This window comes from Emydura macquarii, unplaced genomic scaffold (genome assembly GCF_026122565.2).
Source record: "Emydura macquarii macquarii isolate MOO-44397 ecotype Brisbane River unplaced genomic scaffold, CSIRO-AGI_Emac_v2 contig_2768, whole genome shotgun sequence".
Lineage (NCBI taxonomy): Eukaryota > Metazoa > Chordata > Testudines > Chelidae > Emydura > Emydura macquarii.
This window is the reverse complement of record NW_027132905.1, coordinates 3,796,862-3,808,901: the sequence shown is the minus strand read 5'-3', so window position 1 is coordinate 3,808,901 and position 12,040 is coordinate 3,796,862. Positions and strand designations below refer to the sequence as shown.

Below are 12,040 nucleotides of genomic sequence, written 5' to 3'. Positions count from 1 at the left end.
CAGACAGACGGCACACAGACAGAGGGGGGCGGGGACGGATCAATGTACCTGAAGCAAAACAATCAGCATCTTCCTGAAGTGGCCGGAGGTGTCCTGGAGGATGTCTGCCTCCAGCTCCCTCTCGTAGGCTGGAGCCGTTGAAAAGGGAAATGGGAAGCACTTCAGCCCAACACAAAGCAGGTTCCTTGGACGCCAAGATCCAGACCCCCGGTTCAAAGGGTGTATGTGGCACTGGGCTCCCAGGAGCTGCCACTCCCAGCCTGGCACCGGACACGCATGCAACCCCTCTCTCGGCTGCAACGCCGTGCCAACCAAACAGCGCTCGCCTCTCCTTAACTCCGGCTGCCCGGCACCAATCGGAAAGCTGAGCACAAAGGCTCAGCCGCCCCAGGGCCAGGCCTTCTCCTCCTCCCCCCCCCCCCCGTGCACGTGCGAGGATGCAGGCAGGTGCCCCCACAGTTCCCCACTCCCCCGTGATCATGCACAGAGTTCGGAGTGGAGGAGACCATCTCAGGAGCGGCAGGGAGGGGAGCGCAGAGGAACAGGCTATTGGGGGGGGGGTGCTTTTGTTCTGGTGAACCTGTTCCCATCTGGCTTTACTCCTCCCTTGCCCACAGGGCAGTGACTGCTGGCATCCCGGCTGCATTCCCAGCCCCTCTCTCACCGTCTCTGTAGGCTTCCACCAGGCTGTGTATCTGCTGGTTGGTCCGGGATGCCAGGATCTCAATCAGGCACTTCTCGTCCGTGCCAATGCCCTGCAGGCAGGAAAAACAATCCCCGCATGAGATGCCCGGCACTGACACCAGGTGGACATCACCCCGAGAAGGACAGCCTCTGGGGGAGCTGGGATGAATGCACGCTCCCTTAGAGAGAGCACCCAGAGCTCGGCTGTAGCACAACCTGTGTTCCAGGACGGTCAGAGAATGCCATTTCCCGCCCCTTACCTGAAGGGCGTCTTTGATCTCCTTGGCATCAAAGTACGCCAAGGGCCGCATCAGACCCACGATCAGCCTCTCAAATTTCCCCGTCAGCTCTCGCTTCAGGTCTGAGATCAGGTCCTGGCCACGGGACGCAGAAGGGGATGCGAGAAGGAGAGAGAGAAGAATGCATGAGCGGCAGACTCTCTTGGAGAAAGGGCAGATTCAGATGTTTGGGAGGAGGTCATGGTCCTCACAGCGGGGCTGTTGGCAGAGTCCAGACTGGCCATGGGCACTGGAAGGCTGGTGTGAGTTTTATCCACCCTGGCGTTAGCTAGTGAGTTTTTCCAAGTGAAGGATTTTGCTTTGCTTTGTGTGGAACCACGACCCATTGCCAGTCTGCCAGGGCCAGGGTGCAGCAGGGGCTAGATACCCTGCAAGCTCTCGTTTGGAGGACGCAGCAAAGGCTCCTTCTCCTGCAGATCCCAGAGCAGGATTTGGCGCCCTCCAACCCTCTGGGGTTACCTTTCCGTAGAGCGATTTGTAGGCCTGGCTGATCTCGCTTCTCTGCTTGTTGCTTCTGGACGTTATCAGGTCCAGTATGGCCTCCTTGTCACTGCCTGCAGGGAGACAGGGGCGGTCACCCTCATCCCACAGCTCAGATTTGCTTCTGCTTGGTGAGCCAGCGTTGCCTGGATCAGAAGTGGATCCCAGCTCTGAGCTGGGTCTGCTAGGGCAGAGAGTTACAAGCAGGGCACATCCATCCGAGGCTGGCCTAGCAGGGACCAGAGCAATGGCCTGACCGGTCTCAGGGGCACCCCTGGGGAAAGGAATGGGTAAGGGGGGCATGCATGCTAGCACAGGGCTCGCCCCATTCATTGGCTCTCCCCACGGGGATCCTGTACTTGGGTACCGGAGATTGTTCCAGCTCAGATCCAGACTGAAGTGATGTGCCTTCACCTGCCCCACCCCGCCCCCATATCCCTGCCTCTTCGCCCCAAGGCAGCCCACGGGGCACTGCCAACAGGAAGGGTCGTTTGTGCGTCATGAACCCACTCCCGTGCTGTACAGAAACAGGCAGCCGTGCCCGGAGAACAGACGCATTGGGCGTCCTCCTTCACCAGTGACGTGAATGAGTGAGTGAACGGGGTGGCTCAGCACCGAAGGACCAGGTGGTGCTTTCGTGGCCTTCTCCCCCTAATTCTCTCCCTTGCCTCCATCCCGCTCACAGCTGGGCATCCAGCCCCGGGGGCTGTTAGCAGCCTCCTAGCACAAGGCCTGCTCCAAAGCCATGGACACCTGTCGATCCAATGGACGCTGGACCGGGCCTGTAGCGCCGCGGCACATACGTACCGAAGCCCTTCATAGCGTTGTACAGAGCCTCTGCGTCCTGGCTTGCGTCGAAGCTTGGGGAGTCCTTCACGGAGCCCCGGTACCTGCCAGCCTAGAGAGAGGGAACGAGAAAACAAATGGGGCAGAGCCAGCTGGAGGCTGACCAGAGAAAGTCCTGGCAGGGGGGTGGCAATGTGAACGTGTGGGGCAAAGCCAACATCTGAGCCAGCCAGGCGCAGCTGAGTCCCACCACTGGCCTTGTCAACCAGCCTCCAGTGGGGGATGAAGGCAAAACAGGCCCAGGTTCACCAAGAGCCCGGGGCTTCCCCGTGCCCCACCGGACCCTCGCCTTTGTTCCCGCCCCAACCTGACCCTCCTTCCGAGTCAGGAAGCTCAGCTCTGCCAGCAGCCAATGGTGCGGCAATTATCTGCGCGCCAGGCCTCTGCCGGAGGGTCTCGCTGAGGCAGCTGGGCCTGCTCCAACCACAGACATCAGGCCCCGGGATCGTCCCTTAACCCTCGGCCTTTGCAGTTCTAGCTGCCCCTGTGCGTGCAGCTGCTCTGCGGTTCTAGCACAACTAACCCAGCCAGGCTCCAGGGGGCTTGGCCATTGATATGGCTGACGGGCCCGGCCAGAGTGGTTACAGGGAATTCACAAAGACAAAATGCTCTGAAAAGCTGCAAACGCTGCTGCCTTCTGGCATAGGCCATCCTCCGGCCACCAGGGAGTGAGAGGCTTCCAGAGGGACTGATTATCCCATCGCGATCTCCTTTGGGGTTTCACGCACCTTCCCCTGAAGCATCTAATACCAGCTAAGGTCAGAGATGGGATCCTCCAGTTAGTATTAAAAATGATTTATCTTTACGGTCTGTACAACACACACTGAAACATTACTATTTGATCCATTCATAAACCACGCTAAATTGGTTCATTCATAAAAATCGCACTGTGCCTGTATTAGGAGACTCTTGCTCTGAAAAAGCCGCTCCTTTTACTTACCACGGACAAAGCTGTCTCCAAGTTACTTGCTCTGCTGTTTAAATCACTTGTGTTTTTATTACTACCACGGATAGAAAAAGCAACTCACTCTTCTACTGTAACCATTAGAAGAATGCTTTTACACTAAAGTAACTCTGCTTAATAACTTGCCCTATTCCATTGTAACTCACGTCCCACAAGACGCCCTATTGTAAATGTAGAACTCCATCTTGAACAATGTCCTCCATTTTGTACTCTCCATGAAATCTTGATTAAACTTGTTTTTAGGTGCATACTGTGTAATCTCATTTAGATATGTGAACGAGATGTGTGAATGAAGGGTGTGTGTGTGGTGGGCTCAGTCTCCAATGCCAGCCTGTCCTGATGAAACACAAGCACCACCCTAACGGCTGAAGAATGCAGACAAATCCCTGAAAAAGCAAAAAGAAGGATCCACCCCAGAAAGCAAAGAACAAAGCATAGTCAAGACAAGATGAAAGTCATGTCTGCAGTTGACTGGTGATCAGTGATCACACAGGAGCTGAGTGACAAAGCAGGACCCATAGACACCCATCAAAAATACAAACTGTAAAGGAATGGGTGAGATTGTAGAGCTTTGGGTAATGTTCTGCATAGCATCAAAAAGCATCGGTGCGCGCCGGACAGAGACCCCGCTCTCCCTCGTGCCCGGCTTCCCTGGCCAGGTAGCCGCCACAAGCTGCGAACACCGGCAACGAACTCAAGCTACGATCCCAAGCAACGCTCGGGACCGGTAACTATACCCGACAGACTGCAGAACATTTGTGTGTGTGTGTAAGTCTATTAATAGACTTGTGTTTTTCTTATAATAAACATGGCGTATTGCCCTGTCCCCCCGAATAAGATCCTGCTAGTCTTTTCTACGTATAACACTAGACTGGCTGGAGAGGCCATGGTCTAACACATCATGGCAATTCCTATGCACCCAGGTAGCTATCAGGTCACCATGGACAGTTATGGCACAAGAATAGAGCCTAAGAATGAATAAGTCAAGTCAAATGGGAGAAACTTGGATATCCCTCGTGGTCCCTGGCTGATGGTTAGCCACAGAGGCAGAATGGTCCACAAAAGAACTGGTGCAGGAACATATGAGCAGGACAGCTATAGACAGCTATGACCCTGCTGGAGAGCAGATCTGAAATCCTGTCAGTCAGCAGCTGTCAGCCCCAACAGTTCAGTTTGAAGAACTGAAAGGAGACCACAGCCGGGAGAAGTGTATTTGCAAAAACGCATTTTTTTTGCTAGCATGTGGAGAAGCAGTATGGTCTGGTGATTCCAGCACTGGCCTGAAGCCAAGACTTCTGGGTTCTAGTTGTGGTTCTGCCTCTCAATTCCTGTGTGACCTTGCGAAAGTCACGTAACCCCCTGGTGCCTCGGTTTAGTTTTACTTTCTGCAAAATGGATACGTAGCCATCTCCCAGCGCTGCTATGAGGCTTCATCAATTAATATTTGCAAAGGGCTTTAAAAGGCCCAGTAGCTAGAGCAATGCACAGCGGTGTTTGTACTGACTTTTCAATGAAGGCAAATCTATTGCAGAGCAGCGCATAGGTCAGCTGGCGTGTCAGACCTCCATCACTGTAGCGTTGTCAGTGCCACTACACATGGGAGCTCGCCCTCGAGTGAATTCCCAAAGGGGGGATGCACGGGGAAGTGGTCCCAGCCATAACAGGGCATTCTTACAGCTGCCAGTAAGAAACTAGGAACATAGGTGGAGGGGAAGGAGAGATTGCAGCCCCCGCCCCGGGCAATTCACAGAAGTGGAATCGGTGAAATGGACAAAGGTTTGAAGCAGAAGAGATGGCTGCCGAAGGTTTCCTGCCAAACGCTGTGTGACTGATAAGTCGCAGATGGATATGTGCTGCCCTGGGGACGTACGACAGCTGCTCACCCAGCAGGAGCTCTGCCTCCGTGGTGCCACTTAGGGTGATGCTTTGGGCTGAATGATGCTCTGTTAATTACCCTGCCCACCTTGTCTGTTGTCTGTTTACAAACATGGGCGCCGCTAATCCCGAGCTTTTCCCTAGCTCGTTTCCATCAGCAGATCTCCAGCACTTTACACAGGACGGCAGTATCATTAGCTCCATTTTACAGATGGGGAAACTGAGGCACAGAGCAGGTACATGACTTGCTGACTGTCACCCCGCAAATCAGTGGCAGAGCCAAAAACAGAGCCCAGGTCTCCTGTGACCCAGGTCTGTGCTCTGTCTACTGAGCCAATCTGCCTCCCGTTAAGAGTAGCCGCCTGGTTCCCCTAGGGTCATAGTATCTGCAGTCCTGCAGTGCAGAGCTGTATGTTTCTTTACCAGCTTGAACAGGCGAGAACAGGCTGGGTATGGCCCTTGTGCGCAGAATAGATTAGATCCAGCTCCCACTGAAATCACTGGAAGTACTGTCGCTGAATTCAGTGGGATGAGGATTCGGCGTGTTACACACAGGACGCTGGACAGATGATCCTGCGCTCCCACAGTGCTACAGACCAGCCTTTCCCCTGACCAGACAAAGGACAGACGAGCTGAGCTGCTCCCCCCTTCCTGGGGTGGAGGTGAGTGGTGGGTGTGACACTATCCCTGAGCGAGGGGGAAGGTGTTGGGGCTAATCTCCCGGTTCTTAGTGGCACGTGTGCAGGCACCTCCCTCTCTGCTCTGCCAGCCCTGGCCAGAGAGGAAGCTGTCCTTTGGGAAAGCAACAGCCGGCATTCCCTCCCAGAGTGGGAATAGCAGGCCATATGCAGAGCCTCGGGCGTGGCTAATAGGAGAGATGCTGATCATTCTCCATGTTGCTGGGATAAGATCATGTTGCGGATGATTCACGGGGAGGCCAGGCCTTTATCCTTGCTTTCCCGCAATGAAGCTCCTGTCTGAGATCTCTTTTTCTCACTGTAAGCAACTTCCCACACAAAGCTCCTGACAAAGGAGTCACAGACTCCTGCAGAGACAGAGAGAGTGTGAGTGTGTATGGGAGGGTGGGTACGGTGTTCTCTATGGATACTCATCTAAGGGGAGAGCTCAGAGCCGGGGCCCATTGCTGGCTAAGTGGATCTAAGTCAGATCTAACTTCTTACTGCCTGGGAGCTGGCGTGCCATAGATGGCATGGGCAAACTCAGCTCCCACCCCTCGGGCAGGGGCTTTAGTAGTACCCAGCACTGAGAGGACACTTTATGGTCCCCCTGTGCTTTATGAACAGTGACTTGCTCACCCTCACAGCCACGCCACGCGGCGCCCGGTGGAAAGCCTGCCTGCCCGCTCCTCCCCCCATTTCCTCTGTTGCTTGAATGAGTGTATAGGCTATAGAGACTCCTTCTGCTCCCATCCCCCCCAGGTCTGAGTCACGCCAGCCTCCCGACAGCTGGAGCCTTGGCTATTATAAATAGACAGCTCCAGGGTGGGTGGAAGCTGAATTCCTTGCACGGCTTCGCTCGCTTCTCCTCCCGTGCACGTTGGGGCCCCTCAGTGTCTGCTGAGCCCCGTGTGCACGTGCTCCCTGCCCGGCGGCCGCTTTCTTTGCACTATTGAATATTCTGAATATACTCTGAACATTTGTCAGTCGCTTTAAGGGCGTGGAACTCTTTTGGGGAGAGAGAACGCCAGCTCCCCCCGCCCCTCCTTCCTCATGGACACCTGGACACCCCCACGAAGGCAGCAGTACACAGGGAAGCGGTGGCGACCCCCTTGCCACCATCCGGATGGATCTAGGGCCCTCTAGGGTTTGCCGCACGCAGCCTGAGCTAAGGAGCCGAGCTCTGCGGCGAGGGGCTGCAACAGGCCCACGTCCTGCGTGGATCGGGCACAGAGGGGGAGAGGCGAGACATGCTGGCCAGCGGCTCCTGGGGGAGTGGCGGCAGAAAGATGCACCAGCCACACATGCACAGCAGCTGGGGGTGGGGGGTGCGAGGGATCAGGCCGTGGGCAGTAGGAGAGTGGTCTATTTGTAGTCCAGGGAGTGGGCGGGCAAGCCCACTGCTAAAGGCCCCTCCCCCAGCCTAAGGGGAGGAGTCACTGAGCCCGGGATAGAACCGATTACAGGGGACAACTAATGAAAAAAAAACCAGGGAGGGGCGTGACGGTCAAAGGGTCAAACGGAGCGTGAGTGGACGGAGGAGCGGAAGTAGGGCCCACAGTCGCAGGGCGCCCCCCCTCGCCCCTCCAGCCAACCTCCTCTCCCTGGTCTTGTTCGGCTAGGGCGAGGAGGAGGTTGACGAGGAGGTCCCGTAACTTTGTGGGGCCACGGGCGGGGTGTGCGTATAAAAACAAGCGTGGGGAAGAGTGCAGCCAGAACCTCAGCAGGAGGTTCTGGAGCAGCCGGAACAGGGGCTGCGGCCTGGCGCACTCCAGATAAACGTGCGCCAGGGTCTCCCTCATGCCGCCAAAGGGGCAGGTGTTGGGGTGAGGGGTGAACCACGCCAAGTACATGCCTGTGCTTATGGCTCCATGAAGGAGCCGCCAACTGATGTCCCCAGAGGGCCGTGGGGTCAAGGTGGAGTAAAGACTGGCCTGGTGGGAGCAGCCCTCCAGCACTGTGTGTGTGTGTGGACATCATTGACACCAGAGACAGGGGATTTTCCACCCACACTGGGGCTCTGTGAAATATTCAGCCCGGTAGCGAGTGCCTGTTTGCTAAAGAAGCTGCCAGATGGCGAAGGGACCTGCTCTCCTGGCGGAAGGGAGTCTTTCTCCTTCAGAGGAGTCTCCAGATCTATTTCCTCTAAGCAGGAGAGGCCAGGCTGTGATCTCCATTAGCCCAGCGTAAAACAGGAGTCAGTCCTTTGGCTTCTGTGAAGCTGCTCCAGATTTGCCCTGGAGTAGCTGAGACCAGAATCTGGACTAAGGGCCGTGAACTGGTTTAACTTATAACAGTTCCTCCCTGGGGCGAATGGAGAAGTTTATTGTCGCCATAGAGGCGCCTGACTCCATTTCCCTTTTTCTATTTCCACTTTCTCTTCTTTTTTTTCCCTCCCAGTTCTTTTCCCCCCTCGTTGGTCCCCTTTGGCTTTCCTTCCCAGCCCTACTCAGCGATCACAACCATTTGGATTTGACCCTGCATCTGCTCTGTGTCTCAACAGAGCGCTAGCTGAAGGATGGAAAACGTAAACGGCGTCTGTCACTAAGATCTCAAGCCTCGCGCACATCCCTCCCGGATGAAAAGCCAACGCCCACTGCCAAACTCATGGCTGCTCTCCTGCTTCAGCGGCATGAAACAAAGAAACTCACCCAACAACAAGCAGAAATGCTCAGTTACCCTCTACCATATGGCAAGAATGATAAACTGGGTCAGTAGCTCGTGCCAACCTGTTCGCTTCACTACCCCTGGTAAAAGAGGGGATGGATTCTTGGTAGTGAATCCTTAAGCCAGGATTGTGGCTGCTTTGCACGGCCAAAGAGACTCAAAGCAACCAGACAGAACTAGTGACTCTGTCCCAAAGACAAAATGCTCCAAGCCTCTCCATTTTTGCAGAGGAGTCGGCAGGAGGTAACCGGTGCTATGACATTTCCCATGTGCTAGAGCCAGTCCAGTACCTTTCCGGTGGGCGCCATGGCTTCTCGATCAGAATCAACGGAGGAGGAGACAGCTGCAGAAAAAAGAAAAAGAAATGTCAGCTAAAACGTGCTTCTACCCAACAGCCATCATGACTTTGGGAGAGATTGTGCCCTCGGCCACAGCCGTGTAAATCTGCAGTGACACCACTGAAATCAGTGGATCCACTCCAGATTTACACGGGCACAACCGAGGACATTTACTTGAGAACGCCTCTAGGTGAGGAACGAAGAGCTCCGGCCGGGCATGGAGCAAGGAGTCCCTGTAGAGCTCCGCCAACACACCTCAAGCCTGACCTGCACATCCCCCTCCCCTGCTATTCCAGTCCTTGGCGTCTCCCAAGGAAGCCGCCAACCATGTTAAATTGGGCCAGCTCTGTCCTGGTTCGCAATGGTCTCCACATCCACCCAACGCCGGCTGGAGCCAGCAGACGGGTTTTATTCCTAATCTAAGCCCCAGTCAAACCCAGGATCATCAGGAGTGGGAACCGAAGGCCGGACCCTGGCGTGCTCAGCAGTTTTTAATAAGTCATTGACGTCAACCAGTGTTTCCAGAGTCAGGATCCCCGGACTGTGCCTGAAATTAGACACCGGCTGAGCGATAATGCTCTCTAGACGCACAGGGTTCCCTCAGGCACCAGGCCGAGGAAGCCATTGAGGGCCGCCATCTCAGAGACATTTTCCTCTGGAACAACGTCATGTCATTATGCCATCTGGACCTGGAGGCACCCTGTGGTGAACTATTGCACGTCAGCATCCTGCGTACTGCGATAGCGCCCAGACCGCCCAGCCGGGGGGGGATCAGGGCCCAGACCGCCCAGCCGGGGGGGGATCAGGGCCCAGACCGCCCAGCCGGGGGGGGATCAGGGCCCAGACCCCAGCCGGGAGGATCAGGGCCCTATTTTGCTAGGCACTGCATCGCCATAACGAGAGGAAGTTGCGCTAGACACTCAGACGCCTCTTACGAAACCTCGGGGCAGCCCTGGCAGGCGGGAGAGCCACCCGGGGACACAGGGATGGCTGGTGTAACAGGGCAGTGGTCCCCGGGTACCTAGGCGTCTCATAGCTCCAGTTGCAATGCTGGCCCTTTCAGAACACAAGGGATCTGGGCTGGTTGGCACAGACGCGGGGAATGAGGCCGGGGTGAGAGCGATGAAGGGGCCTGAGTTCCCAGGCCGAGGTCTTGGCGAGCGCAAGCCTGCAGGAAGGCTTAGGAGAAAACAAGCCAACGGGGAGGGAAAGCCTCAGCAGCAACAGGGCGAAGGCTGTGACGCAGCAGGCGGCTGGGCGGAAGGCCTGTGTGTTGAACACTTAATAAACCAACCTCCCAGAAGGGGAAGGTTATGGTGACTACACCCGTTTACCAGGGAAAGGAGGGAAACTGAGGCAGTAGCAGAGGTCACAATATGCCACTGCTACAGGTGACATCCTCACAATCCAGACCCCCTGCAATGGGGTGTTGTGTTCAGTGACCCCGCAGGGCAGGGCAATGCGGACCGGGGCCGGGCTGTGTTAGAGCCCAGCTGGTTCACTCCCCATTCTCCATTTCATCCCGTAGGCCCTCGAGAGACAGAATCCTGCCTCAGCTTCAGTCAGCCCCTGATTTCGCCGGGGAGCCCGTTGCGCTTGAGGTGCTAGAACCACGTCCCACGTCCCACGTGTCTGCAGCGCTCTGTGCAGCTCCCTCTGGGGCCCCTCACTTTGTCTAGATTAGAAATCAAGCCAGATGCCAGAGACATACAGAGACCTGACTCCAGGAAATAGAGCTCGGTTTCCATGGCAGCTCACTGTACTCCTACTTTAAGATGGTGTTTCCGGTGATATAAATCTAACGGAAACAAGCCATCACCATGAAAGTCACTACAACTGCAGGTTGCTGTGCAATGGACCTGCCGGCCCCAAGGGGAAGAGATTCCCCAAAGAGGAGGCGCTGTTTTCGCTTTCTCTGGGAAGAGAGAGAAGCGAAGGATGACTGTGGGAAGAGAAGCAGCTGGATAACGGCCCCTGGAAATGAATGAGCCTATTGAGTGTTATCTGACACCCATCCGTTCTGGGTACAACTCAGATCCCGCACCCTGCATTCTTCCCGGAGACAACGCTTCATGCTGCAGGAAGATTCAATAGTGGCAAACCTCCAAAGCAGCAATTTCAAGGGGGGTAATTTTCATTCTGGGAGAACTTTTCAAACCTATGTTGAATACGTTACACCCGCCATCCATTCCACTGCCACAAAGCCTGCTTGCGTTTGCAAATGGCCAAAGCTAACTGTGTTCAAACAGGAGGCTGTTTTCCCTCACAGCCCCAGAAGAGGTCTGTCCATCATGGGGTCCTGCTCCTGGATTTCTAGCACCACAGCTCCAGGGGCAGCAGGAAGGGTGGGCTTCCCTTGCCTTCTTGTTCCTCAAGAAGAGTAGGACTCAAAAGTTCTGGGTTCTATTCTTGACTGCCACAGACTTCCTGTGTCACCCTAGGCAAGTCACTTAACCGCCTCTGTGCCTCAGTTTCCCCCTTGCTAAAATGAAGATGACAACAGTGTCTCATGAGAGCATCGCAGTGCTCTCCCAACACGAATCAAGTGCTTTGAGATGCTGACAAGACTGTCCAGCATTGTCACTGTTTTAGTTATGATTCACAGAGTCTCTAAGCACGAGTATCCATTCCACGGGGGCAGGATTTCTGGAACCAGCGGCTCACAAGTGGGCATTGCTGCAGGGGAGAAGGAAGGGCACTTGTACCTGCTCTGCTGAGAAACATAGCAGCCTCCTCATCCCCCTTTGCTTTCCTTTTCTCTTTCCGAAGGCTGCTGCGTATCTCAGCTGCCTCGCCCTCTTACCTGCAGCTATGCCCAGAGGAGGAGAGCGAACGCACAGCTCAGATCTCCCAGGAGGGAGCCCAGCTGACAGTAAGTGGCCTGGCTGGCTCCTTGACGACAGCCGCCTGTCCCTGCATTGCAGTCTGGCTGCAGAGCAAGGATCCCACCAGCCAGAGTCACCCCTCAGCCTCCAGGCTGCCTGACCACGGCTCCTGGCCCAGAGGCATGGAACCCTGCCGCTCTGCTGGTCTCCACTGGACAGGATGGCGAGCCAGGCCCAGTGGGGTGCGGACGAGCCCGCCGGGAGATGAAAGCACACATGGCCTGCCCCCTTTTCTCGGGGCCAGCTCCAGGAACTGGGTGCTTGTCCATGCCCGGCGAAGACAGGGAGCCTGATGAGTAACACGCCGGCACCGGGCAGGGCTCAG

At 55.7% G+C, this 12,040-nt stretch overlaps 1 protein-coding gene across 2 annotated transcripts in view; it reads right to left on the bottom strand.

Annotated features, from left to right (window-relative positions):
• ANXA6 (annexin A6) overlaps window positions 1–12,040 on the bottom strand; it is a 35,723-nt gene that overhangs the window by 21,346 nt on the left and 2,337 nt on the right. For both annotated transcript variants that reach the window (XM_067566422.1, XM_067566423.1), the window contains exons 2-7: window positions 8,783–8,835; window positions 2,271–2,361; window positions 1,443–1,537; window positions 945–1,058; window positions 665–755; window positions 49–128 (exon numbers count right to left, since the gene is read on the bottom strand). In XM_067566422.1, coding sequence (XP_067422523.1) covers window positions 49–128; window positions 665–755; window positions 945–1,058; window positions 1,443–1,537; window positions 2,271–2,361; window positions 8,783–8,800 — 489 coding nt within the window. In that variant the 5' untranslated portion in view covers window positions 8,801–8,835. The remainder of the gene's footprint in view (window positions 1–48; window positions 129–664; window positions 756–944; window positions 1,059–1,442; window positions 1,538–2,270; window positions 2,362–8,782; window positions 8,836–12,040) is intronic.